Source organism: Anomalospiza imberbis, chromosome 29 (genome assembly GCF_031753505.1).
Source record: "Anomalospiza imberbis isolate Cuckoo-Finch-1a 21T00152 chromosome 29, ASM3175350v1, whole genome shotgun sequence".
Lineage (NCBI taxonomy): Eukaryota > Metazoa > Chordata > Aves > Passeriformes > Viduidae > Anomalospiza > Anomalospiza imberbis.
The window spans coordinates 2,552,859-2,580,382 of record NC_089709.1 but is presented as its reverse complement, the minus strand read 5'-3'; the positions used below and the strand labels follow the sequence as shown (position 1 = coordinate 2,580,382).

The 27,524-nt window shown below is 64.1% G+C and overlaps 3 protein-coding genes across 3 annotated transcripts; all 3 read right to left on the bottom strand.

Moving 5' to 3' along the window:
• Positions 1-4,996: 4,996 nt before the first annotated feature.
• On the bottom strand, positions 4,997-11,720 carry RUSC1 (RUN and SH3 domain containing 1). Its single transcript, XM_068175166.1, has 10 exons — positions 11,663-11,720; positions 9,310-10,952; positions 8,838-8,930; positions 8,364-8,440; positions 8,082-8,256; positions 7,891-7,996; positions 7,753-7,799; positions 6,482-7,499; positions 6,032-6,160; positions 4,997-5,367 (listed from the first exon to the last, which is right to left on the bottom strand). The coding sequence occupies exons 2-10, from the start codon at positions 10,877-10,879 to the stop codon at positions 5,199-5,201; spliced, it is 3,384 nt and encodes a 1,127-aa protein (XP_068031267.1). The 5' UTR covers positions 10,880-10,952; positions 11,663-11,720; the 3' UTR covers positions 4,997-5,198.
• Positions 11,721-11,978: 258 nt separating this feature from the next.
• On the bottom strand, positions 11,979-14,543 carry FDPS (farnesyl diphosphate synthase). Its single transcript, XM_068175105.1, has 9 exons — positions 14,394-14,543; positions 14,171-14,311; positions 14,022-14,102; positions 13,807-13,929; positions 13,171-13,259; positions 12,967-13,039; positions 12,597-12,674; positions 12,386-12,520; positions 11,979-12,200 (listed from the first exon to the last, which is right to left on the bottom strand). Exons 1-9 carry the CDS (start codon positions 14,526-14,528, stop codon positions 12,000-12,002), a joined length of 1,056 nt encoding a protein of 351 aa, XP_068031206.1. The 5' UTR covers positions 14,529-14,543; the 3' UTR covers positions 11,979-11,999.
• Positions 14,544-18,688: 4,145 nt separating this feature from the next.
• On the bottom strand, positions 18,689-27,455 carry HCN3 (hyperpolarization activated cyclic nucleotide gated potassium channel 3). Its single transcript, XM_068174692.1, has 8 exons — positions 26,828-27,455; positions 23,833-24,262; positions 23,521-23,682; positions 22,857-23,075; positions 22,325-22,471; positions 21,983-22,223; positions 21,332-21,496; positions 18,689-20,687 (listed from the first exon to the last, which is right to left on the bottom strand). The coding sequence occupies exons 1-8, from the start codon at positions 27,136-27,138 to the stop codon at positions 19,543-19,545; spliced, it is 2,820 nt and encodes a 939-aa protein (XP_068030793.1). The 5' UTR covers positions 27,139-27,455; the 3' UTR covers positions 18,689-19,542.
• Between the last annotated feature and the right edge of the window lie 69 nt (positions 27,456-27,524).

Below are 27,524 nucleotides of genomic sequence, written 5' to 3'. Positions count from 1 at the left end.
ACTGAGTTACTCTGAGGAGGATGTTCCCCACGGTCACTGCTAGCCTGGGATTGTACCAGGAACCCTCAGCACCGCCGTGGCCCACGCCAGGCAAGGGAATCCAGGAATCCAGAGGGGAGAGGAAAGGCCCAGTGGCCTAAAAGGAAAAGCTGCCCTGAAGCTGTGGCCTCTGATTTGCACAAGTTCCAAGAAGAGAGAAACGTCCCCAGACGAGCGCGAGGTTCGCCGTGGGACAGCTGAGCACGTGTCCCTGTGGTCTGTGCCAACGAGCAGCTTCCAGAGGCCCTTGGAGCAGGGCAGGAGTGCTGGGATGAGGCACTTGCTGTGCGGGGGGAGGGGGAGGGGTGTGAGTTTTTTCACTTTTTTTCTGCAGAGAAATTTTATAAAAGCGAAGTCAGCTCCTGACGCCACCATTGCTGTTGGTTTTTTTGATAAGCTGTGGTTCTCGTGTGTCTCGTGTGTTGTGCAAATAAAAATCTGTTAAAAGAAAAAAAAAGGAAAAAAAAAAACCAAACAAAAGAAGAAAAAAAAAAAAAAAACAAAACAAAAACAAAAAGCCCCAAACCAACCCAGGACCCTTTCACTCCGTGCCCGTCAGGCAGTATCCGAGCGAGTGTTTGTCGTGAGCTGTAGGATTTATCAACTGCTAACACTACCCTCGTGTGCTGGTGGACAGCCCAACGTCCGGCAGCGGCTGCCGCTGGCCCCAGCCCGTGGCGAGCGTCGCGATTGTCGCGATTGTCGCGCCGGCCCCGAGCCCCCGGGGCCGGGCGGCCGCCGCTGCCCCGGCCGGTGGCTTTGCTTTCCTGTCTCAGACGTACACATGCATATCCAGTCCTGTTCTAGGTGTTCTTATAAGAAATCCAGTTTTTAATGTGCCAAGTTGTATATATCTGCTGCGTGGATGTAAAGCAATACCGTAGTTACATGTTCCTTTTTATGGACCAAGCTCGTCCTAATGTACATTCTTGTTATTATTATAATTATTTTACTCTTAGTGGAACATGACTCATTCCATTAACTTTTATGTGTTGATTTAAAAAGAGAAAACAAAACAAAACAAAAAAAAAACACACAAAAAAAAAAGAAAGGAAAAAAACCCTTTGAGAAAAAAAATATTTTATTAAAAAAAAAAAAGAAATAAGAAAATAGTTTGGAATATTTTCTTACTGTAGAGAAGCACTGTACAGTACCAGGAACCCTGAGTATAAAATACTCGTGCGTGTAGTAGGAATATCGCATGTCCAAACCCTCGAGTTGTCTCATTTAGTTTCAAACAGAAATCATTGTCTCAAATGGTGTTAAACACTAAAAAGTTTTTAAAAAAAATAAATAAAGTGCGTACAGAAGCGAGACACTAGCTCTGTCATTTTATCTTTCTTTTGTTGAAAGACTAAACAAAATGTTTTTTAGACAATCAAATGTTAGGTAAGTGCAAAGAATTGTTTTTTCTTACTGGTGTAGAAATTAATGACTTTTTTTATTTTTTGGTTATTTTATAATACTGAGCAGACCCGTGTGTCCCCAGGATCGCCGCCGGAGCCAGGAAGCACTACGTTACTGCAAATAGAGCTGAACCTTAGTCTGCATGGGTGTAGGCTGTGTGATTGCTGAAAATAAATGCTGCTAATATATTTCCTTTTTACAAAGCATATCTAAATAGATCATTGTTTTGATGTTAATCTTTGTAAATTATGTATTACCAATTTTAACATTGGATGTAATTGCATAAAAAGCCTGCATCTCAATCCTGAGAGTCTAGTATTAAATGGAAAATCTTTTCCTATGGCTGGCTCGGGGGGTTTTCTTTGCTGAACTGGGTGGGGGTGTGGAAGTGCCAGAGGACAGGAGGAGGGCTCTGGGCAGGCTGGATCCATGAGATCCGTGGGATCCGCGGGCTGAGGGTCACAGCTCCCCCACAGAACGCTCCAGGCTCGGGGGAAAGCGGCTGAAAAGCTGGAAAGGCCCTGGGGGTGCTGGGGGCAGCGGCTGGACACGGGCCCAGGTGTGCCCACGTGGGCAAGAGGCCAATGGCACCTGGCCTGGACCAGTCCCAGTGTGGCCACTGGGCCAGGGCAGTGACCCCAGCCCCTTTTGCTGCCTCTGCTGAGGGACCTCAGACCCTGGGTCAGTTTGGGGCCCTTTATGACAAGAAAGAGATTGAGGGGCTGGAGCGTGTCCAGGGCTGAGGAAGGGGCTGGAGAATTCCGGAGGGAGCTGGGAATGGGGCTCAGCCTGGAGAAAAGGAGGCTCAGGGGGGCCCTTGTGGCTCTGCACAGCTCCTGACAGGAGGGGACAGCCGGGGGTGTCGGGCTCTGCTCCAGGGAACAGGGACAGGAGGAGAGGGAACGGCCCCAGGCTGGGCCAGGGCAGGCTCAGGGTGGACATCAACAGGAATTTCCCCATGGAAATGGGGGTTCAGGCCTTGGAACTGCCCAGGGAGGTTTGGAGTGCCCATCCCTGGAGGTGTCCAAGGAACACCTGGAGGTGGCACTCAGAGCTCTGGGCTGGGGACAAGGTGGGGATTGGGCTCCCGAACACACCCCGCTGGGATGGGAACCAACCCAGGAACACCCCCTGGGATGGGAACCAACCCAGGAACACCCCCTGGGATGGGAATCTGGGAGCACCCCCTGGGATGGGAACCAACCCAGGAACACCCCCTGGGATGGGAACACGGGGTCACCCACCTGGGATGGGAACCAACCCAGGAACACCCCCTGGGATGGGAATCTGGGAAGACCCCCTGGAATGGGAACCCAGGAACACCCCCTGGAATGGGAACCCAGGAACACCCCCTGGAATGGGGACCTGGGATCACCCCCTGGGATGGGAATCTGGGAACACCTCCTGGGATGGGAACCAACCCAGGAACACCCCCTGGAATGGGAACCAACCCAGGAACACCCCCTGGGATGGGAACCAACCCAGGAACACCCCCTGGGATGGGAACCCGGGATCACCCCCTGGGATGGGAACCCAGGATCACCCCCTGGAATGGGAACCCAGGATCACCCCCTGGAATGGGAACACGGGGTCACCCCCTGGGATGGGAACCCGGGATCACCCCCTGGGATGGGAACCCGGGATCACCCCCTGGGATGGGAACCCGGGATCACCCCCTGGGATGGGGACCCGGGATCACCCCCTGGAATGGGAACCCGGGATCACCCCCTGGGATGGGAACCCAGGATCACCCCCTGGAATGGGAACACGGGGTCACCCCCTGGGATGGGAACACGGGGTCACCCCCTGGGATGGGAACCAACCCAGGAACACCCCCTGGGATGGGAACCCGGGATCACCCCCTGGGATGGGGACCCGGGATCACCCCCTGGGATGGGAACCCGGGATCACCCCCTGGGATGGGAACACGGGGTCACCCCCTGGGATGGGAACCCCCAGCTGCCACACGTCTCAGAGGGTTCAGTGTGACCCCAAAGGCTCTGCAGGAGGGCCGGGGCCAGCACGGTCACCGCGTGGGTCACAGGGGCTGTGACCACGGCTGCCTGTGAGGCAAACTGGGGCAGGAGCCATTAAATCCACAGATTTGGTGCCTGGAGCCCCCTTGTCCTGCACAGGCTGGGGACTGTCACCCCAGGGCGTGTCCCACTGTGGCATGGCACTCACCTGCACAGGTGAGTGCGGAGAGATCTCTCCCCTGCAGAGAGAGACCAGGGTCCCTCAGGAACAAAGCAGCTTCTCCTCCACACCCCTTCTGTGGAACCTGATTTTTCTTTTTCCCTTTCCCAGTCTGGCTCTCTATGATCATGAAAATGCCACGCTCGACCCCTATGCCCCCTTTAAACCCAAGGCCCCAGGCCAAGGCTTGGAGGGCTGTTTATTTTTAAAATAAACAAATAAATTGAAGTACCACCTGGCTTCCTCCTCTCCTGGCATGACCCCGTTTCAAGGTCCAGAAGCAGCTGCGGAAATCAATCAAACCTGCTTAAGGCGAGCCAAGGAACATTCCAATTAGGATATAACGTCACTCGTCTGGGAATAAAAATGCCAGGGAGAGAAGTGGAAATGAGAGCAGAGTGAAAGGAGAGCAGCTTTACCCTGGCAGCAGAGCCCGGCCCGGGGGCTGACAAAGCGGCTTTTGGCTACAGGATCGGGGAGTCAGAAGGGTGAACCGTGGCCATGGGAGGGAGCAGAGACCCAAAAGTGCCCCTGGGGACAGGCTGCTGCTGCTGTGGCCGCTCCCGGCACGGCCACACCTTTCTTTCACTGGGGAGCCCAGCAGGAAATGCAAATTCCGGGATGAAATCACAAGCAATGACAAAACCATGAAGGACTCCATTTAGCCCCTGCTGCCATCCTCTGGGCTATGGAAAGATTAGCTGAAATTACATCAATAACTAAACCAGTGGCCTGGGCTGTTCCCAGTTGCTCCCCAGCAGCTTCTCCCGGGATATTCCTGGCTCTGGGAGGCTGCAGCCGCCTCTCCCACGCTGTGGAGGAGCCTGGGCATCTTTTGGGCATCTTCTGCTGGGGCGGGAGGCCTCCCTGTTCTCCCTGGCTGGCAGCCGGGATGCCGAAACCAGCACAGCCCCAGCGCTGGCCGCTCCTGCTGGAGCATCTCCTCATCCCACCCCAGCGCCAGCCCGGGCCACCCACAACGGCCCCGTGGCCACTGCCAGCCCCAGCGCTCGTTCCCACACGTGGACACGTGAGTCACAACCTTTATTTCCAGCTTTTTCCCCGTGGAACGAGCTCATTCCTGTGGTTACGACTATTTACAGAGTGCTGGGACTGCGCGGCGGGGACCGGCCCGGGCCACCGGCCCCGGGGCAGGGCAGGGCACGTGGAGGTGGCAGCGGTGGCAGGACACGGGTGGCAGGACACGACGGCACGGAGGCGACACGGGGCAGGGAAAGGAGCCGGCCCGGCCCTGGCACAGGGGTGGGCAGCAGCAGAGGAACCCCGAGCTCCCAAAGAGGAGCCGCGGCTCAGCGCCAGCGGGTCCGGGGGACACGGTGGCACAGAATGGGACACGGTGGCAGAGAGTGGGACGCGGTGGCAGACGGTGACATCATGCAGCAGTGACAGGCACAAGGCAGGGTCCCCTGGGAGCTGCCAGCCCCGGAGGTGATGAAGCTCTGGAGGTGGCAAAGCCGTGGCAGGAGACATCCCCTCCCGGAGCTGGCACCCGCTCCGGCGAGCTCAGCTGCTTCCTCAGGTCCCTTCTGCCTCCTTCACAAAATCAGGGACGTGTAACCAACAGGAACAAGGCCGGTGCTGTTTCCATGGCAGCAGTGGATCCAGTCTTCATCCACGGTGGAGAGAAGCTCCAGGATGTCCCCTTTTTGGAAGCTCAGGTGCCCGTCGGCGGTGCCCGTGTGGTCACACAGCGCCCGAACTGCCCTGCACCACCAATGTCACCCCCTGCACCACCAATGTCACCCCCTGCACCACCAATGTCATCGCAGACTCGCCTCCCCGGGGACCCCGAGGACCCTCAGAGGCTCCCACAGCACTCGGGGGGAGGGAATTGGGTGGAACTAGGGATTTTCTTAGGCAGAGGTGGCCCCTGAGGAGGGATCTGTACCAGGAGCCACCTGGCAGAGCTGTCCTGCCAAGCAGCCCCCAGGAGTGGGAGCAGAGCAGGAGGTGTGGGGACATCAGAGATGGCACAGAGGGTGTGGGGATATTGGGGTCAGCGAGGATGGGGAAGAGGGAAGCAGCCAAACACCGTTTGGGATGGCCACATGCCCGCCCTGCCCACTTGGACAGAGCTGTTCTGCCACACGCCTGCCCCAAACAAGCTGCCACGAATCCAGAAAGCACACAAGAAAATGCTAAAAGTCATCCCCAAAACATCTGGGAAAAACAGCTGATCTGGGTGGGCAGAGGCTCAGGTTCCCCCGAAGCCCAGCAGGGGAGGGGGATCCTTGGGGCTGCAGTCATGGCTTTCCCTTTAGAGACCTTTGCGACCCCCAGGCCGTGTCTGAGGGCAGCCCCAGCTTTCCCCCATCCCGAAAACCCCTCCAGCACTCCCAGCCCTGCCCACTCCCGTGCCCTGCCTCACCTGCGGGCCGGGGGCAGGGCGGGCGCGCCCCTGCCCGGCTGCTCCGGAGCGCGGCTCCTGTCGGACGCCAGACCCTTCACCACCCCGGCCAGGACGCGCGGGCTGGGGGCCAGCCAGCGGGACGGCCTCCTGCCACAGAGCAAAGGGAGCCACGAGCTCGCCCGGGAGCTCTTCCCGCTGCTTATCTCAGACTGTTCTGGTGGTCTGGGAGCTGCCAAGGGGCCATCAAGCACCACTGAGCCTCCCCACGAGCAGGACTGAACAAGGTGATGGCAGCAGCACTTGGGACATGCACTCATCCCAGGGGCACAGACCCTACGAGATCCCCACGAGGCCACCACCGTGGTGAGCCAGGCACAGAAACCCTTCCTCAGCACACCTGAGCACAAAGAATCCCTTCCTCAGCACACACAAACCCTTCCCCCTGTGCCTGCCCAAGCTGGGTCTTACCTGGACCTGGCCGAGACGGTGTCAGGGCTGGCGGGGAAGCTCCTGGACGAGGGGTTGGTGGCCCCAAAGAGCCAGCCCAGCCAGCTGCCCTTGTCAGGACTAGGAGGATCACCCATCTCTGGGCCAGAAGGTGCTGCCTGGTTCCTGTTGGCTGGAGGCTCTGGAGAAGCAGCCAGGAGGTTCTTTCCAGCAGTGGGATCATCCAGCTTGGTGAACGCTCCAGTTCCAGCGGGCAAGAAGAGGTCTTCAGGGGAAGAGGTCCCTGAGGTGTCAGTGCTGCTGCTGGGCTTTGGGCCGGAGCGTTCAGGGACAGCTTTGGTCTGAAGGAGCTGCAGCTCCGTGCCTCTGGGCTCACTCATGGAAGTCTGGGGTTGCCCAGCCTGGCCCGGGCTGGGATCCCCCGCAGCCGCCCGCAGCTTCGTCCACCAGACCGAGGGGAACTTTTCCTTGCTAGGAGCAGTGTAAATCCTGGAGCTCTGGCTCAGCTGGCCCCACCAGCCACTGAGGCCAGCCCCAGCAGCCCCAGTGCCCTCCTCAGGCCCATGACTCTCTGGGGCGGTGTCAGACCCCAGCAAGGCGCGGCTGAGCTGGTCGCCCCAGCGCAGCACGTGCTGGAAGGTTTGGTGCAGGGCAGCCCCCACTGGGGGGGTTGGGACCAGCCCACCCATGGTCGCTTGGGACCGGACCCTTGTGCTGCCCCCTGTGCCCCCCACCCTGCCCAGAGCATCGGGGGGGGTCTCATCCTCCAGGCTGTCTCCAGCAGCACCGCTCTGGCCCCCCAGAGACACGGCCCCCCGCACCGGGACGGGGCGACGGTCGGGGGACAGCGGGGACTCCAACCGGCGGGACAAGGGCCGGACGTCCAGGGAGAGGTGGTGGTGTTCAAAGAGCAAGTCCAGGTGGAAAGTCAGCACCGAGAGGGGTTGGATGAGCAGCAGAAGTTCGTCAGCAAGGTGGGGAAGAGGGCCTTGGCTCAGGGCAAAGAAGGCCGTGGGTGAGTAAAGCACAGAGATCACACCTGCGGGGACAGGGACAGGTGAGGCGGGTGCAGAATGCCCCCTGTCCTCGCCACATCCCCGCCAAGCGCCAGCCAGGCTGTCCACGTCCGTCAGAGCACCCTCTGTGCTGCAGATGCACCATGGGAAACCATGCCCTGACCCACCATGGAAACTCCAGCCAAGCAGGGATGTAGCCCAACCCCAGAGTGGGATTATCATCCCGGCAGGTATGAGAGGGCTTGGGGAGGGAGCTGCTGGGCACCGTGTCCTTACCTGGGCTCTTCTGCAGGTGAGATATCCACAACTCCAGCTGTTTAATGCTAAACAAGACAAAAGGGAACCCAAATTAGAGCCCCTGGGACAGTTCCAACCTGCCGTGGCAGTGGGGCTGGCAGGGCCAACACCACTCACTTCAGAAGGCCAAGGATGAAGGCATGGAACTTCTGCCTGGTGCTGCTGAGGGGGGCCAGCCCGGCCACGTGCCAGCACAGGGAGTGCAGGGAGCGGGTGTTGGGGCCTGTGGGGTGCAGAGCACAGACAGTCACTGCCCAGGGCACAGCAGGACTCCAGGCACCTGGAGATGCCCCCAGCCTCACCCTCACCTGTTTTCACAGAGGCTTCCACCACACTCCAGGGGGAATTTTTCCTCTGGCCTGTGATAACGTCCTTCTGGAACGGCTTCAGCCCATCTTCCACCAAGGCGTAGAGCGCAGGGCAGAGGGTGTGCAGCAGCAGGTAGCCCACGTCGGGGTTGAGCCGGCTGTCCCCCAGCTGGGCCTGAGGGAGGCACAAGGAGAGGAGAAGGGCAGCGCCCAACCCTGATTCCACTGGGAGCGATGAGGGAATCCCAAACCCCTTCCTGCCCAGCCCAGCCCAGCTCTCACCTTCTGCACCAGGTTCCGTGCGGTGCTGAAGTGGGCGATGACCTTGTCCACAGCGGAGCTGACGGCGACCAGCAGCGCTGGGGACAGAGAGAAGGGTCAGCGCGCAGGGAGCCGCCGGGCACCGAGCGGCCCCGGACACCGCCAGCGGACCCTGCAGCGCCCACGGTGCTGTGCCGGAGCCGCAGGTCGGGGCACCCTCGGGGGCCTGCGGCGGTGGCTGCAGCCGCGGTCTCCGGCTCGCCCGGATCACCTGCCGGGGGCGGGCAGGGCCGGGCCCGGTGCAGGCAGCGCTGCGGGGCCCTGCCTGCACTGTCCCTGCCCCAGCCCAGCGCTGCGGGTGCCCAGGACACCGACCCGCCCCAGGACGAGCCCCTCGCACCCTCCCGACCCTGCGGGTCCCGTTGCCCCCTCCTCCCCTCCCGCCCCGTTCTGTCCCACTCCCCCGCGGAGGCTCCGCGGAGGAGTTGCCCCAACCTTTCGTTTGCTCGCCATGGGGCCCTTCCGCTCTTCCCCCGCCGGGCCGGGCGGCTCCAGCGGCGGCTCCAGCGGCGAGCGGCTCGGGCCTGGCTGGAGAGAGCGGGGCAGCGGGGTCAGGCGGGGCGGCGGCCGGAGCGCCGCCCGGGGCCGGGGGAGGAGCGGGGCCGGCGGCGGGGCCCGGGTCGCTCCGGCTCATGGAGCCGCGGGGCGAAGGGCGGCGGGGCCGGGCCGGGCGGCGGGGCCGGGCCCGCGGCGGAGGAAGCGCGCCGGGAGCCGCGGGGCGGAGCGGGACCGGGACAGCCCCGGCACGTCCCGGGCCGCGCGTCCCGCCGGGCGCGCCGGCGGTGCGGGGGGACCCCCGGCCCTCGCCGTGCCCGGCCCGGAGCGCCCCGGGATCGCTCTCACCGCTCGGAGACGCGCACCTGGCCCCGCAGCCTGCAGGCAGAACCCCGGAGGGACCCAGACTCACCCCCCGTGCGGGTCTCGTCTCCTCTCTGGGCCGCCCGTGGCACCGCGGGGTCCCCGGCGGGACCCCCGAGCCTCCGGAGCGGGGCGGTGCCCAGCCCCTTTTCCCCCGGGGGCAGCCCCCCTTTCTCCACATCCCTCGGCTGCCCCTCCGCGATGGGCTGCAGGCTCGGCAGGGCTCTCCTTCTCAGCTGGTGGCCGTCGCTGGGTGCCGGCACCTGTCCCCCCGCCAGGGACGCGGGGAGCCCCCGGCCCGCGCCCGTCCCCGGGGGCACAGCGGGGTGCTGGGCCGGCTCTGCCCGCTGGCCCTTGGGCTGCCTGGCGGCACTGCGGGACCGCAGCTCCTTGAACGTCGTCACCTCTCGCTGCCTGGAGCCGGGAGGCCTGGCCGGCCCGTCCTGCTGGGGCTGGGGCTGGGGCTGGGGCTGGGGCTGGGGCCGGGCTGGCTCCTGGCCCACGGTGCCGGAGAGGAGCTCGCTGGTGGGGGGCAGCTCGGTGTCAGGCGAGAACACGATCAGCCAGTCACTGCGGTCAACCCTGGCCTGGGCGAGTGTGGGCCCAGCCACGTTCCTCTTCCTCCTCTGAGCCAGCTCGTGGAAGGAGGTGATGGTCTTCGTGCCCGTGTCTCTGCAGAGCTCTCCTGGGCCGGCCTCGGGCTCCGGCGGCCGCGCTGGCCCGAGCGGCTGCTCGGCTCTGTGCGCGTTGAGCACCTGCAGCCGCCGCCGGGGACGCGGGGGCACGGGCGGGGGGAGGCCGCCGGGCCGGGGCCGCGGCTCGGGAGCGCCGCTCGGGATGCGGGGATCCCGCCGTTCCGGCACGGGCGGCGGTGCTGGAGGCGCGGCATCGGGCTCGGGGAGGGGGTTGCAGTTGGGGTCTAGGTCAGCGCAGGTGCCGGTGGTCTCCCGTGCTGCTGTGCTGGGAGAGAGCTCGTCGCAGTGGGAGTCGAGCGAGTTGTTGCTGCAGAGGCTGTCTGGGCTCTTGCTGGCCGCGGCGGTGGCTCTCAGGGGCACCGGGGAGTTGTGGTTGGCATCTCTCCCATGGCACGTTCTGTCCTGGTCAGCCAGACACTCTCCATCAGCCAGAGACTCTCCATCCCAGGCGTTTTCTGAGGGAATGATGTCCAGCTGCTTGTCAGGGGACTGGGACTCTGCTCTGGCGAACTCCTTGCAGTACACCGAGACCGGGGAGTCATCCAAGCTGAAATCCGAGCAGCTACTGACAGAGGAGGAGGAGGAGGAGGAGGAAGAAGCCAGATCACAAGGGGGATCACAAGGGGAAGCCGCCTCCTCCTCGTCTCCGCTGTGCAGGCAGGGGAAATCCTCTTGGTTCTGGAGCCCGAGCGTCTCCGGCTCCGGAGCGTGGGACTCGCAGCAGCGGCATTTCACCGAGGGATTGTTGGAATTGGCATCTACTGGCTCACGGTTCTCCGGGCACTGGGTGCAGCCGGTCTGCTCTCCCCCAGCCGTGGAACCATCCTGGAGCTCGGGGTGCCGGGAGAGGTGCAGCCCCAGGGAGATGTGCTGCAGGTGGATGTGGTTGAGGTTGCACAGGAGGCCTTTCTTTGGAGCCAGCATGGTGCTGCCTCGCTGGAAGTGCCAGGGCTCCCAGGAAAGGCCAGCAGCTCCTCTCTTCACACCATCCAGCTCCCTGCAAGCACCAAACACCCTCCTGGTCAAGGAAGAACACAGCGGGACAAACCTGGAAGAGGGATGGCAGCGACCTTGCAGCAATGGGTCTGGGGGTTAGAGATGGGGATGTGCCCGGAGGGAGGGGCTGCCCCACAGCTTCCTGCCAGGCTTGGGGCTCTGCGGCCGGGCAGCGACTGAAGCCAGCCGCTGCTCCCTGGAGCATGGCCTGGGAATGAGCCCAGGAAGCTCGGCTGCTCCGGGGCTGGAGTCCCTCCGGAGGGTCGGGAGCGTCTCGGGGATGCCGTCAAGGAGAAAACGCCCTTGGAGCCTCGCGGGGGCGGGGGGGGATGCTGTCCTGGCTGGGGGCGGTGGCACCACGGGTGCTCAGGGACCAGGGCTTGGCCGGAAACCCCCGGCCCTGGGAGCCGCTGCAGAGCCGCCACCGCACCACCGGGCCCGGCCTTACCGGGGGGAGGGGGAGCCCCGGCGCCGGGCACCTGCTGGAGGCTCTGGGCAGGGAACGGGCAGCGGAGACCGCGGGAAGGCGGCTCCGAGCATCCCCCGGCCCCGAGCATCCCCCGGCCCCGAGCGTCCCCCGGCCCCGAGCATCCCCCGGCCCCGGGGCGAGGACCGGCGGCCAGGCAGCAGCAGCGGCTCTCCTGGGCGCGGCCCTCCCCATCCCCCTCCAGCCCCCGCCCGGCTCCATCCCCTTCCCCGTCCCCCGCTCACCTCGGCGCTGCGGCGGCGAATGCGGCTGCGGGAGGGAGGGAGGGAGGAGCCGCGGCCCCGCCGCCGCCCGCCGGGAGCCGCCCGGTCCCGCCCCGCCGGCGGGGGCGGTGCTCCGGGCATCCCCCACCCCGGAAAGCACGGGAGAGGTACCGGCATCCCCCTCCCCGCCATCCCGCCCGGTCCCCAGACAACAGCAGGCAGCGACGCAGCTACAATAACTTATGTTTATTGACACACGGGCGGGGGGAGATGGCTGGACCCCCCCCGGCCCCTCCCAGGGCAGGGCGCTGCTCCGGCCAGCCCGTGACTGAGCCCAGCCCCCCGCCAGGCCCCTCCATCACTTCTGCCGCTTGTAGATCTTCTGTGCCAGGTCCAGGAAGATTTCCCTGGGCAGGCGCTGGGCGTGCTTCCCAATCAGCTCCTGCAGCCGCCGGTAGCTGCTCTCCTCGTACTCCCGGAAAGCCGCCTCCATGCCCAGTGCATTGTAGAGCTCCTTCACCTTCGCCACCTTCTCGGGCTCCTTAGAGCCGTAGTTCTCCTGAGAAAACCCTGCAGTGAGTCAGGGCGCTCCCAGCTCACGGTGCTGCACGGGCCAGGAGCTTTGTTCTCTCTTCTTTGTAGTGCTCACCCCCCTCCTCCCGGCCAGGTAGCAGCACCTGGCACTCCAGGTGTACAATTCAGGCACTCCATCCCCTCTCCCAGGTGTGTGATCCAGGCCTTTACCTCCAGGATCTGCCTCTGCTCTGGCGTGGCCCGGCGCAGACACTGCACCACCAGCCAGCTGCACTTGTTGTCCTGGATGTCGGTGCCAACCTTCCCTGTCAGGGCTGGGTCCCCATAGCAGTCCAGGAAATCGTCCTGTGTGACAACAGCGATGCCTGAGTGCCACAGGCAGCGGCTGGCAAGCGCCAAGGGGCACTGAGACCCCTCCTACCTGGATCTGGAAGAACTCTCCCATCTCCAGCAGGATGGCTTTGGCGTTCTCGTGCTCCTCCTTACCATCAATACCTGCCTGAGGGGAGGGAAGAGATAACAGGGATAAAAAAAGCCTTCCAGGACCTGGGAAAAAGCCTTCCAGCACCAGAAATAAAGTAAAGCCTTCCAGGACCTGGAATAAAGCCTAGCCTTCCAGGACCTGGGATAAAGCCTAGCCTTGCAGGACCTGGGATAGAGCCTAGCCTTCCAGGACCTGGGGAAAAGTAAAGCCTTCCAGGACCTGGGGAAAAGTAAACCCTTCCAGACCTGCCCTCCTGGACAGCCCGGCACGAGGGTGAGGCCCCTCCTGAGCAGCTCCCAGCACTCACCATGTACATGGCTGCAGCCACGGGCAGGTAGAAGGAGTAAAACGCTGTCTTGTACTTCACAATCGCCTTGTACCTGTGCCAGAGGAACCAGGCTGAGCCCCAGGGCCACCTCTGCCACCCTCGGGGACAGAAGGGCTCCCCAAAAACCAGCCCCAGGCTCTGCAGGGCCGGGAAGGGACCGGGCTCTGCCCCTGCCCTCCGTACCGCTGCTCGCTGAACCTGCTCAGGTCCACCTGGGAAACCGGAGCAGTGATGAGGTCCAGAGTCTGCCCCAGCTCGGTCTGGTAGCCTGTCTGGAGAGGGAAGAAAGGATTTGTGGCCTCGTCGCAGCTTTCCAGTGCTTAAAAGGGTTATAAAAAAGAGGGAGGAGGGTGTTTTGCATGGGGAGAATAATAAGATAAAGGGTGGTGGTTATGCTGTCTCAATGATGTTGATATTGGGAAGGAATTCCTGCCTGTGAGGGTGGGCAGGCCCTGGCACAGGTACCCAGAGGAGCTGTGGCTGCCCCTGGATCCCTGGAAGCGTCCAAAGCCAGGCTGGACAGGGCGTGGAGCAGCCTGGGACAGTGGGAGGTGTCCCCATGGCAGGGGGGTGGAACAAGATGCTCTTTAAGGTCCTATCCAACCCAAACCAGCCTGTGATTCCATGATTTATCCACAGAGTCCTCCAGGAAAGTCCCAACACCTCAGTGCAGACCCCAGGCCCTGTTTCAGCTCCTCTTTGGCTTTAGCCAGGGCGTGTCCAGCAGGATGTCCAGGAATCTAAGGAACACTCCGAGCCCCACATCAGAAAAGGCCCAGACCCCAAGAAACCAGGAAGGGGTTGGGGAGCCGGGCTCACCTGCAGGAAGAGCTCCAGCAGGTGCAGGTAGTAGGGCTGCTGCCCACAGTACCTCCTCAGCAGCCGGTACACCGACGACTCCAGCAGAAAAGCATCATTGATGGCGTCCAGCCCGATCCCCTCCTGCAGCAGGGAGGCAGGGAGGTGTCCCAGAGCCTCCTGAGCCGCAGGGGACACCCCCCACGCGTGAGCAGGCACCTCCTGAACGCTCTCACCTTCTTGTACCAGCAGAGCTGCCCCCGGCGGGTCAGGGACGCGTCCATGATGTCGTCAGCCACCAGGAAAAAGGCTTGGAACTGCGAGAGGCTGGATTAGGGACGGGGGCAAGCCCGGGGGTCCCATCCCCAGAGGGTCCCGCTCTCACCAGCTCGATGCACCAGCCCACGGCCAGGGCGCAGCGGAGGCTCCCCGGCTCCTGCCGCTCGGGGCCCGCCAGCCGCCGGAACGCGGCCACCACCGTCAGCCCCCGGTTGCACTTCCCGCCCGGCGCGTTGTACTCCAGCACCTGCGGGAGCGCAGCCAGGTGAGCAGCCCTGACCTTTCCCTCCCGCCAGCCCCGGTTCCCGCCGCCCCCTTCCCGTTCTCACCTGCTTCAGCCGCGCCACGGCGTCTCCCACCTCCGCGTGTCCCAGCATGTCCTCCGTCAGGTCGCGGACGATCTGCGGGAAGAAGGCGGCGAACTCCTCGCGCTCGGCCGCTGCCCGCGCCCCGCCGCCGCTCATGGTGCCGGTTCACGGGGCCGTTCACGGGGCCGTTCACGGGGCCGGTTCACGGGGCCGGTTCACGGGGCCGGTTCACGGGGCCGTTCACGGTCCCGCCGCTGCCGCCCGCGGCCTCCCCGGCCCCTCTGACCCCGCCCCCGCCCCGCCCCCCGCGCGGGGCACGCCGGGACGCGCAGTCCCCAGGCGCGGACGCGGCTGCTACCAGGGGCGCCGCTGGACTACAACTCCCAGTGTGCCCCGCGCCCGGGGGCGGGCCAGCGGGCACGCGGCTGGAGCAGCGCCCATTGGCCCGTTTCATCGGGCGAGGATGAGCCCAAGGCGGCTGAGCCAATAGAGGCGCGGCGGGGGCGGGATCGAGGCCGGTGATTGGTGGAGAGGGGGAATGGAGAGAGCGCCCGGCCTGGCGCGGGGGCGTGGCTGGGAGTGGGGGCGGGGCTTGGGGCGGGGCGTGTTCGGTAACCGGGAGGGGAACGGGGGGCGCGCGCAGCCGGACGGGGACAGGGGTGCGCTGGAACGGGGGCCAAGATGGGGGTGTGGGGTGGCGGTGTGGGGTGCCATGCGGTCTGTGGGGTTGTAGGGCGGGTTTGCGCCCCTGTGCAGGTGTGGGTCTCCATGCAGGTGTGGTACACCACGCGACTTTGGGGTGCAGCACAGGTGTGGGGTGCCATGCAGCTGATATGCTGTGCAGCTGTGGGCGCAGAGCGGGTGTGGGGCGCAGAGCGGGTGTGGGGCACAGAGTGAGTGTGGGGCGCAGAGCGGTTGTGGGATACAGAGCGGTTGTGGGATACAGAGCGGTTGTGGGGCACAAAACGGTTGTGGGGCACAGAGCGGGTGTGGGGCGCAGAGCGGTTGTGGGGCACAGAGCGGTTGTGGAGTACAGAGCAGTTATGGGGCGCAGAGCGGTTGTGGGGCACAGAGCGGTTATGGGGCACAGAGCGGTTGTGGGGCACAGAGCAGTTATGGAGTACAGAGCGGTTGTGGGGCGCAGAGCGGTTGTGGGGCGCAGAGCGGTTGTGGGGCACAGAGCGGTTTTGGAGTACAGAGCGGTTGTGGGGCACAGAGCGGCTATGGGGCACAGAGCGGTTGTGGGGCGCAGAGCGGTTGTGGGGCACAGAGCGGTTGTGGGGCACAGAGCGGTTGTGGGGCACAGAGCAGTTATGGGGCACAGAGCGGTTATGGAGTACAGAGCGGTTGTGGGGCACAGAGCGGTTGTGGGGCACAGAGCGGTTGTGGGGCACAGAGCGGCTATGGGGCACAGAGCAGTTATGGGGCGCAGAGCAGTTATGGAGTACAGAGCGGTTGTGGGGCGCAGAGCGGTTGTGGGGCGCAAAGCGGTTATGGGGCACAGATCGGTTGTGGGGTACAGAGCGGCTATGGGGCACAGAGCGGCTATGGGGCACAGAGCGGTTATGGGGCACAGAGCAGTTGTGGGGTACAGAGCAGTTATGGGGCACAGAGCAGTTATGGGGCACAGAGCAGTTATGGGGCACAGAGCAGTTGTGGGGCACAGAGCGGTTATGCGGTGCGGTGCAGACCGTGTGGCTGCTGTGCAGGTGTGGTGCCGCACAGGTATAGGGTGCAGTGCAGGTGTGGAGGGTGGGTTGCACCCGTGCGCACGGCGGAGGCCCCGGCTGCCGGGGGTCCCGCTGCCCATCGGCCCTCGAGGGGACGCCGCAGGGTGACCCGGGCCGGGGACGCGCTGGGTGGGCACAGGCCGCGGCACCTTCCCGCTGCTGCCGCGGCTCCTGCCTGGGCCCCCGCCCCGCAGGGTGGCGCCCGCCCCGAATCCCCTAATCCCGGCTCCCCCGCGTTAATTAATCCCTCTGTGGTGCTCTCTAATCCCCCTCCCGCCGCCACCGGGACGCGGGGGCTCGGGGCAGAGCCTCCGGCTCCAGGACGGGTGTCCTTGGGGAGAGGGAACCGGGGACGGACGGGGGGCTCTGCCCGAATCTCCGGGGCTCTGCGGGGCCCTCGTACCCCGCGGCTTTGCCCTCAGCCCCGAGCGGGCAGCGGGGCTCTGCCGTGCCCCGGGACGCGGTAGGCGCCACCCGGTCCCTCTGGCTCGGTCGCCGGAGCCGCCGGCCCTGCCGCAGGACACAAACTGGATGGAAGAGTGTTGGAATAGGAATAGGACATATGCTGGAATTCATCCCCAAAAAATTCTCTTTTTTTGCTCCCAGGCCCGTGCCCCCTTAATCAGGCTGGCTGCGGTGTAATCTGAAATAATCAAATTAGAGAGAAACCGTTAATCAGCACTGAGCTCTTGGCGAGTCACGGAGCCTAATTCCTGCGGGGAGCGGGGCGGGCCGGGCCGCCAGCAGCGCCCTGCGGGCAGGGGCTGCCCCGGTAACGCGGGGCTGCCGTGGGGACACCGGGCAGGGCACAGCGGGGTGGCCACCAGCACCTGCGTCCTGTCTGAGCCCTGCTGTGCCCTGCCGGAGGGGGCTGTGGCAGGTGACGAGGGGGCAGCCAGAGCGCGGCTGTGCCCCGAGACCTGCGCCAGGTGCCGCAGTGCCGAGGCTGGGGTGCCCCAGCCCACCTTGCGCTGTGTGACCTTCGTTTAATCGCGTTAATGCCTCGAGGACTGCTCTGCAATCAGGCGGTATCAAACCCGCCCCTCCCCCCCGGCGATAAAGGGAACGGAGATGGAAGGGGAAAATAACCAAAGATTAAACATTAATCTGCCCAGGGCCGAAAGGGACCGGGGTGGGTGGGAGGGGACCTGTAGCCTTTGGGCTGCTGCTGCGCCACCCAGGTCTGTGGGGCCTGGGAGAGGCCCCTCGGTGGCTCCCGAGGGTGTCCTGGCTGCTCCGGGCTCTGCAGAAGGCCAGGATTGGAGCTGGGGTGCTGCAGCATCCCATCCCCGGGCACGTGCTGTGGGGTCGCAGGAGGTGCAGAAGGAGTTTCCCCCAGACCAGCTCAGAATCTCTCTTTATTATTTAAATCCATTATGTACAACGACCAAAAATAAAAAAACGCTCTTAAATTCTCTGCGATATGAAAACTACAAGCTCTGTACATCGACTGCCGTGAGTGCAAGAGTGGAGGATCATGGTCTTTGGTGGCTAAACTTGCGCCCCCAGCCCCTCCAGCCTCCACCGGGGTGAGCACCGGGCCACGAGGTGCCACGGCGGCGGTGGCAGGAGCACGGGGTGGCTCTGGCTCCCGACACGGGGCTGTGCAGCGGGGAGGGCGCACCAGAGGGAGCTCGGTGCTGTCCGAGCCGGCCCGCACGCTCTGCGGGGCTCTGCGGGGCTCTGCGGGGCGCTGGGATGACCGTTGAGACATCTACATCACGCAGTGTGAACACAGCCCGGGGACTTGGGACAACGCGGCTCCGCTGCCGGTCCCCGCCCGACGGGCTGCTGGGGACACGCCGACCGCGGGGATGGAGCGGGACGTGGGGGTGAGCAGGGGAGGGCGGTTGAAATGCATGGAAAAAAGGCAGTGCAGGACATCCCCTGTGGCAGGCACTGCCGGGATTCCTGGTGGGCTGGTGCTTCCCAGAGCAGCCCTGCGCTCCGCACTGCTCCCGACGCCCCAAAACACGAGGGTGGAGAAGGGCACACCTCACTTCGGTAAGTACCGCGGGGAACGAGACCTCGCCCGCTGCGCTGGGGGTCCGGCGGGCCTCGCTCAGCCCCAGAGCACGAAGACAAGCCATGGTTCCTGACTCCGGGAGTGGGAAGCAGCTGGCACAGCGCGGTGGGGACGGAGGGGACGCTACTCTAACCAGGACTGAACACGGTTGGCCCAAAGCGACGCTGGAAGCAGAGCTCGGCTGCTTGGCAGAGCCACGACTGGCACACACATTGCACACTACTGTCTCTGGGGGGTGTGGGGCATCTGTGGGGACCCCGAGCTCCTGTTGGACAGGGGGTGACACCACAGCCCCACACGTCACCCAGGCGCTGCCCGGGATTGGCATCTCTTTGTGACAGCCTTTAGCTCCCGTGGCACTGGTGACTGGCATCTCCAGGAGACCTGGAAATGGGACTGCAGCACAGGGCAGGGGAGCAGAGCCCGGGCTGAGCATCCTCCTGGAGCCACAGAAGGGTCATGCCAGATTATCTTCTGGACATCCTCCTGAGGCCACAGAGGGGTCCCTTTGGACTGACCCTCTGAGCATCCTCCTGGAGCTGCAGAATCCCCCCAGGCTGCCCCTGTGGAGGGGCACCCCACAGCCGGGTGTGGGGCAGAGCCCTGCCCAGCAGCACATCCCAACCTCACTGGCACTCAGCACCTCTGAGGCAAAACGGTCCCACAAGCTGGGGAGAGGGTCTGGGGGGCTGCTCCTCTGCCCCCAGCGTTGCCCCTTGGCACTCATCACACCAGGGGAGCCCTGCCCAGGACCCCCAGGTGATCCTGGCACTCTGGGAAGGGGGAGTGCTGACCCTGGATCCTCATGCTCTGCCTGCCCAGGGAGACCCTGCCACGGGCTCCAGCCTCCTCCCTCCACCCGGGCAGAGGACCCAGGGGGTGCCTCTGCCTCCTCACCCTAAAGGCAAAGGGGCTGGGCAGAGCAATCTGGGGATCGAGGTGGGCATCGGGCAGCTCTTGCTGCCACAGAGGACAAGCTGGAGGAGCTGCCAGCATCAGCCTGCTCTGAGGACAGGCTGTGGGACACACGGCACAGAGCGTGGGGGGCCCAGGCCCCAAGGGGCAGTTATGGGGAGCTGAGCTCCCCAGAGAAGCCAGAGTTTGGGCAAGGGCTCTGACCTGTCCTATGCCTCCGGCAGGAGGGCAGAACTCACAGATGGTGATGAGCAAGGGCAGGGTGACCCCCTTGGGGCAGTCAGCAGAGCCCCCTCCTCATCCAGCTGGGCCACCTCGGGGCTGGCCCCATGCTCATCCCTGCCGTGTCCCCGTGCCTGAAACAGCCCCTCCATGGCCCCGGCCGGTGCCTCTCACCTCATTTTCCCTCCGACACGGCGGTGCTGGTGCTCTGCTTCTCCTGCCTCCTCTGCCGCCGGGATGCCCGGCTCCCTCCTGCCTGCGCGGGCGCCGCCGGGACTCACATGTTGGATGGGAGTTTGGGCTTCGCCGTTTCCACCTCGGGGCTGAAGGCCACGGAGCCCTTGCGGGAGGGACCTGCTGCCTGCCTGGACGCGGAGCCCGGGGACTGGGGAGTGGACGCTCCCGCGGCGGAGCGGCCGGGCTGAGCCAGCGATCCTGAAGGCATCTGCTGCGGGTGTGCGGGCTGGCCTGGCATCCCCGCACACGGCTTGGCCAGGAGTCCGGCTACCGAGGGCGAGGACCTGCGGGCCAGGTTCCCTGCAGATTTCCTGCCCTGCTTCAAGGAGCTCCCGTCGGCTTGCTGGGCCACTTTATTGGGAAGGGAGGGCTGGGAGGCAGAGAGGAGCCGGACATCCTGGGTGAGCCGCCCCACCGGCAGGCCCTGGATGCTCCTGTGCTTCACCAGCTGCTGGGGCTGCATCAGGAGGGAGATGTGGGAGCCGGTGGCTCGGGACAGGCTGTAGTGGAGCGTTCTCCCCGGCGGCAGCGCCTGCTCGGAGCTGGGGGACGCGGCGCCCGCCGCTTGCTGCAGCAGCGAGGTGGAGAGCGAGGCGCCGCGGGACCGGGAGAGCTGGGGCTGGGGGCCGGCCGGGGGCTGCTTGGCCCCCGCTGGCATCTCGCCCCTCTGCGCCGCGCGGGGCGGGGGCTGCGCCCCGGGGCTGGGTCTCTGGCCCCCGCCCTCCAGCGGCGCCTGGGACTGGACCATGGGGGAGGAAGGCGAACCCGCGGCCGGCGTCTGCAGGTGGGACTGCGCCCCGGAGGGGGAGCTCACGGAGGAGGGCCGGGAGCCCCCCAGGCTGGGCTGGGAGCGGCGCACCGGCTTGGTGAGCAGGGTGGCTTCGGGAGAGAGCGGGCTGGAGATGGAGGAGGGCGGCAGGAAGATGTGAGCCTGCAGGCTGTGCTGGTGGGTCAGCGCGATGGCCACGTTGGTGGTGGCGGCGGCCGTCTGCAGGGGAGCGTGCACCAGCGGCTCCCAGATCACCGGCTTGCCGCTCAGCTCCCGGCCCATCGCCATCTGCTGCAGGTCCTGGATGTTGTGGGCCATGTCCTGGTCGTGCTTCACGATCTGCTGGATCATCTCGTTGTTCAGGGGCCCCGAGCTGTGCTCGGCTCGCTTGCGGAGCAAGATGGAGTTCTTCTTCCCTGGAGGGGAGGCAGGAGTGTCACCGACCCTGGAGCGTGGGCTCTTGGGGACAGTGTGCAGGGCAGGGTGGCAGTGGGGAAGGGACAATAAAGCCTCACCAGCGTTCCAGGGGAAGCAAGACCCTGGGAAGGGTCCAGACTGGAGCAGTGGAAGCAGCAGGGACAAAACAGGAGAATCCTGACTCCAAAGGGACTGGGGGCTGGGGTTCTGCTTGTCCTCCACAGGCAAGGAAGGGTGAGGGTTAGGGTTGTGGAAGCAGTGGAAGCAGCAGGAACAAAACAGGAGAATCCTGACTCCAAAGGGACTGGGGGGCTGGGGTTCTGCTTGTCCTCCACAGGCAAGGAAGGGTGAGGACAAGCAGCTGGTCACTGCCAAACACTGCAAGTACAGTGCAGTGCAGTTACATTTTCCCAGGGAAGCCTGTCCTATGGCACTGCCTGGATCTTCCTGGGGGGGAGAGAGAGGGCAGGCTCCTTCCTCATGCTCCCCATCATCCTCATTGCTGGGCACCCACGGGGTTGGGGCACTGCGATCACCTCATGCCAGCTCTGTGACTCCACCACCTGCGGGTGTGGGGGCCCGTGGGCCCTGGGAGTGGCTGTAGAGGTGGCTGTGCTGAGCCCAGGAGGTCACTCCTCCTCACCTATGCGGTCCAGCCGGTCCATGGCCACCGTCTCGAAGGCCCTGCGCATCATGGGGTACTCCTCCAGCACCTCGTTGAAGTTATCCACGGACAGGGAGTAGAGGCGGCAGTAGGTGTCGGCTCTCACGCTGGCCGTGCGCCTGCCCCGCGTCAGGAGGCAGATCTCTGCAGGGACACGGGGCTGGGGTCAGGGTGACACAGCCATCCATCCTCCTCCCAGCCCTGAGAGCAGGAACAGGACTGCCCAGCACCTCAAAACCCTGCACAAAACATGGCTCAGAGACAGGGGAAGACCCCGCAGCCTGCACAGCCACGGCTGTGTCCTTGGCCAGGCATTTTCCTCCCTCTCCAGGCCATGGAGACACCCTCAGGTGTGGCTGCTGTGATGGCCTGGCCTGTTTCCTTCCCAGAGCTGTGCCTGTATCCTATAAACTAGCTCAGATGTTCTGCTCTAAACTCCCCTCCTTCCCTGGCCGGCAGTGGATGCTCCCTCGGCCCCAGCCAGCCAGAACTGGGGTGAAATGGATGCCAAGACTTTGGCACTGGGCAAGAGGAGAAGGGCAGGCAGAAATATTAGGGATGCCCCAGCTTCTGCTCCCAGACAGCTTTTGGCCCCTACTCTGTTCACCAGCTCCCCCAGCCCAGCCTCACCCCCAAAGTAGGAGCCATCAGACAGCTTTGTCTCCTTGTTGCCCTTGGTGAGGATGCTGACCACGCCGTGCTGGATGAAGTACATCTTTTTGCCCACGGTGCCCTCACGGATGATGAAGTCCCCAGGCTGGAAGACCTCGAAGCGCAGCTTGGTCAGCATGGCCGTCACAAAGTTGGGGTCCGCGTTGGCAAACAGGGGCATGTTGGCCACCAGGTTGCGACAGTTGAAGTTGATGATTTCCTGTGGGGTGAGGAGCAGGTCAGTGGGGACATCACCGAGCCTGGCCCCTGCCAGCACCAGCCTCTGTCCTCCGGGTCACAGCACAGGAGTGTTGCCCGCACCTCTTTGAGCGGCTCACTGAGCTCCCCCAGGATGTTCTCCTCGTCAAACATCTTGCCCTGGTAGCGGTGCTCATAGTACTCGTGGATCCGCTGGCGCGTGTCCCCAGGCAGCTTGTGGAATGACATGTACTGCTCCACTTGCTTGTACTGTGGGGACAAGGGGGGTCACACAGGGCTCAGCTGGGACCACCTGCATGGCTGGACTATGCCTCCCTTCTCCTCAGCGGTGTAGATACAGACACCCCTGCTCCAGTGCCCTGACCCAAAGGGGGAGAAGGACAGGACACCTGTGCACTGAGGATGCAGGTGGGCCCAGGGCAGAGGGCAGGATGTGACCCCAGTATGGACCCCAGTATGGTCTCTCTGTCAATGGGCAGCCTGAGCTCCTCCTGCAACAAGCTGAGGGAGAGTGGCAAGGACAAAAATCCCAACCTCTGGAATCAGCAGGCCACGGCAGCTGTGCTGAGCTGGTTCTGGAGCTGGACCCGCTCTTTCCCCAGTAGCCAGGCCCTCCCTCCCACACCCCGCTGACCTTCTCCTGGTACTGGCGCCGGGACGAGTCCAGCGACTGGATGAGGGCGGTGGCGTGGCCGATGAACATGGCGTAGCAGGTGGCCCCCACGATCATGCTGAGCATGGTGAGCCACACGTCGGTCATGCCCTCGGGCGCCTGCTGCCCGTAGCCGATGCAGAGCATGTGGCTCATGGCCTTGAACAGGGCGTGCGAGTACTGCTTGCCCCACGAGTCGTTCTGCAGACGAGGGACAGTGGTGCTGAAGGGTTTGGTGGAAGGTGCTGTGCACCTGAACCCCCCCGTCCCACCGCCCTGAGCTGGGGAGTCCAGAGACCCAGTGAGAAGAAGGTTCCTCCAAGGCCAAAGGGACGAGTTCTCCTCCAGGAAGAGGCACTGGGTGTGTGTGAAGCCCTGAGCAGGCACAAGCTCCTGCTCTGGGGAGGAGGTAGGAGCCCCAGTGTCCTATTCCCTCCCTGAGGGATTCCCTGACTCCAGCAAGGTGGGCTGAGATGGGAGGGTGATGCAGAGACTCCCTCTGCCCTCTCTCACTGCTGTGACCACAGAGACAATGCTCACCAGCACATCTCCCAGCAGCTCCAGCCTTGGGGTGGGAGACAGGAAACCAAATCCTCTCCCCACCATGGCAGATCCCAGCTGCAACCACCCCAGTCTGGGCACTCACCACCATGTGGTTCTTGGAGACCCAGCAGTCCTCAGGGAAGTCCTGCAGCATGGGCACCAGGAACTGGAGGCAGCCATCCCAGTGGCACAGCAGCAGCATCATCCCGATGAGGTTGAAGATCCTCACCACGGCGCTGGCCAGGTCATACGTCATGTGGAAGATCTGGGGAACATGCAGGAGCGGAGCTGCAGAGCAACTCCTCTCCTAGAACAGCCCTTGGAGCCCTCTGCCCTCCAGACAGCTGTACCCTGCAGCTGGGGAGCCCCGACCTGGCCTGGGACCCTGACCAGGAGACCCCCAAAGGGTTCTCACCTCCTCCCACTGGTGGATGTAGCGGATGAGGCGCGAGAGGCGCAGCAGGCGCAGCAGGCTGAGGATCTTGGTGAAGCGCACGATGCGCAAGGCCCGGGCTGTCTTGTAGACATCAGAATCCACCTGGGTCTCCAGGTCAACAATGAGGAAAATGTAGTCAACAGGGATGGAGGAGATGAAGTCGACCAGGAACCAGCTCTTCAAGTACTTCATTTTGATGGTGTGAGGGTCAAGGATGATCTCCGTGTTGTCCTCCACCACGATGCCTGTCCGGAAGTTCAGCACCAGGTCAGCCAAGAAGAAAGTGTCCGAAAGCACGTTGAAAACGATCCAGGGAGGGGTGTTCTCATCCTTGAAGAAGGTGATGCCCACAGGCAGGATGATCAAATTCCCCACCATCAGGAGCAGCATGATGAGGTCCCAGTAAAACCTGCAGGGTGGGAATGCAGGGTCAGAGTGGGACAGGCAGGACACAGGCAGTTAGACAATAAACCCGGGATCAAAGTTAGGGTCTGACAGGGTGCAGAGAGGCAGGTGCCGAGGAGACACACACACGTGCCTGCCCACACACATGACTAACAGCCTGCTGCTCGGCTGGGACAGATGAGAGCAGAAGTGGGGTGCAGAAGTCACCCTGTGTGGGAACGGGGGGTGTAGGAGCTTGGCTGTCTCTCTTTCTACTGCAGGGCCGTGCATGCACACCTATGCCCCCACCCCAAAGCTGCCACGTGCCCCATGGAGAACTCAGAGAGGATGTGGGCTTTGCTCCCTTGAGGCTCCTTGTCATCCGCTGTCTCCCCGGCACCACCCGAGTTGGCTTAGCAGGATTTGGGATAAGCTTTGCTGGTTATGCAAACTGAGAGCCGAGCTCCCGGGGCAGCACAAAAGGATCAGGGAGGCTGTTGTGGTGAGCCAGGCAGCAGCCAAGCAAGGATAGACAATGCTGGTACCAGGGGAAGGTGGGAGGAAGGTCCAGCCCTACAGGAGGTGCCAGCATGCACAGGGCAGGATGAGGGCACTCCTCATCCACCTCCTTTTGCTGAGAGTGGACAGGCTCAGAGGCTTTGGAAGGAAAGCCAAGAGATGCCGGCAGCAGCTGGTTATGTCAGGACACCCAGCAGCCCTGTTCACATGCAAATGTCACCGGGATGTTCTCATTCCTCACACAGACACATCACGACTTTCTCCACCAGGCTTGTGACTCCTGGGATCCCCCATGAGAGCCTTCACGGGCCCTTGGGAAAGCAAGTCCAGCTTTAGGTGTCCCCAGGCGTCCCCTGTTAGTCCCAGCCCTGGCTGTGGGTGTAGGCTCAAATCTCCAAAGGTGATTTCAGGGCAGCTCTTAATGCCCAGTGAATCCAAACCAGCTTTTAGAGGTGGCAGAAGCCTGTGGGGATTTCCTACCCCACACCCATGGTGGGACACGGATACTGGGATCTCTGCAGCTGGGGGAAGGGAAGGGAAGGGAAGGGAAGGGAAGGGAAGGGAAGGGAAGGGAAGGGAAGGGAAGGGAAGGGAAGGGAAGGGAAGGGAAGGGAAGGGAAGGGAAGGGAAGGTGTGGTGCCATGAGAGCCTTCTTCAGAGAGAGCATCAGAGCCTCGGGGGGGCAGGGAGAGGCACCCTCTCCTCAAGGAGCCACCCCAAGGTCAAGAGTGACTCCAGGTCTAGAAACCACCCCAGAGTCAGGAGCCACCCCAGGGCTGCAAGGGATCCCATAACCAGGAGCCCACCCCAGGATCAGCTGCCTCTTCTGAATTAACACCTTCCTGCCAGTGGCCGGGATTTGCTGGGCCAGGGAAGGAAATGCAGCTGAGGCAGAAGGGGCCTGACCCAGCTGAGGAATTGTCTCCTGCACTTCCATGCTGTGCTCTGAGAAGCTGAGCAGGGAAGCTGCCTGTCCCTGTAGCTGCCCAAGCCTGCCTGGAGCTCTTGCTTCAGATTTAGGCTTAAGCTCTTTAGGACAGGCCTTGTCCTTCACTACGTGTCAGACCGAACACTCAGGGCCCTGATCTCCATGGCCTTTATGTATCTCCCTAATGTGATAAACACCGGAGTAATCCCCGTGTCTGTCTACCTGCCAGCTCCCTTCACGGTGCTGCTTGCAGAAGCTGCTCCTGCCAAGCTCAAGGCTCACAAACTTTGGGATTCCCAGGGAAAAGGGCTCTCAGGGCTGGGTGTCATGCTGGGGTGGTGCAAGGGACCCAGTGAGTGGTTGGGGCCCAGGGGTGAGGGGAGAAGGCTACCAAGTGCTGGGGACCCACACTGGGTGCTGGCTCCATTCTGAGGTGCTTCCCAGGCTGGGGACATCATCCATGTCACAGCTTGCTGCGGGAGATGACTGCCTGGCAGCTTCATTCCCCGCGGAGAAAGCCCACCCTATATGACTCAACATCCCCGTGACACCCAGTTCCTCCCACATCATCCATCCCCGAGCTCCCGCTGTGATCCCGGTGACACCGAGAGCCGGGCCCGGCTCCTCGCTGGGTGACCAGCCCTGCTCCAGCCGCGGGGAGCCGCGTCCCAGGGGGATGAAGGCTCCTGATCAAATTAAAAACAGCATCGAGAAGGGCGGGGGGAGCTCCAAGGGCAGGCAAAGCCCAGCAACCCCTGCCTCCGCCTCCGCACGCCCGGGGCCGGCTCGGCGGAGCTCCGCGGCTCGGCGGAGCCGGGCTGCCCCGGGCACCGGGAGCCCCGAGAGCCCTGGGGTGCTGGGGCAGGACAGAGCCGTCCGTGCGGGCGGGATAATCCCCGACGGGAAGGGGCTGGAGCGGCACGGCCCCGGGCTCCGGCGGTCGGCAGCCGCCTCGCCGGGCCGGTGCGGAGCCCCGGCTACCGGCACTTGTTGCCCCTACGGTGTCGGGCGGCGGGGCCGCGCTCAGCACCACGGACAGCGGCGGCGGGCACCGGGCCGGGCGGTGGAGCCGGAGCGGGGACCGGCGCCGGGATGGGGGTCGGTGCCGGTGCCGGGGCGGGGGTCGCGGGGTCCCGGTCCCACCTGAAGTCGCTGTAGGGATGGATAATCCAGGCGCCCGCCGACTTCACCCGTTGCCGCTCGATCTCCACGGCCCGGTGGCTGCCGAACATGCGCAGCGAGAACTTGTTCACGGCGGGCTGCAGCATCGCCCCGAGCTGCCGCTGCACGAACGTGCCCGCCGCCGCCGCCTCGCCCTCCGCCACGATCTGCTCCGTCGCCGCCGGCGAGGCCGGGGCCGCGCCCGACGCCCCCGCGGGCGCCCCCGCTGCCTCCCCGTCCAGCAGCGGCGGCTTCTCCCGCGGCTCGGGGCTTCGCCGCGGCGCCGCCTCCATCCCGCCGCCGCCGCCTCGCCTCACGTTTCCTTCAAACGCCCTTGCCCGGGCGCCCTGCCCGTCGCCCCGCCGCACATGCCCGGCCCCGGGCGGGCGGGCGCTCGCTCGCCGCCCGCGGCCACTCGCTCACCGAGCGCTCACGAAGCTCCGCCGGCTCCCGCCTGTTGCGCACGCTCCGGCGCGGGCGCGGCGGCCGCCGGCAGCCGGGGAGCGCCGGTGGCACCGGAGCGGCGGCGCGGGGAGCGGCGAGGCCCGGGCGGCACGGGAGCGGCGGCGGCAGCGGGACCCCGCGGCGGGCGGGGCGGGGCGGGGCTGGCGGGCGGGGCCTCGGGAAGAAGAACGCGCCACCCGGTCCGGCCCCGGTACCGCCGGAGGAACCGATGAGG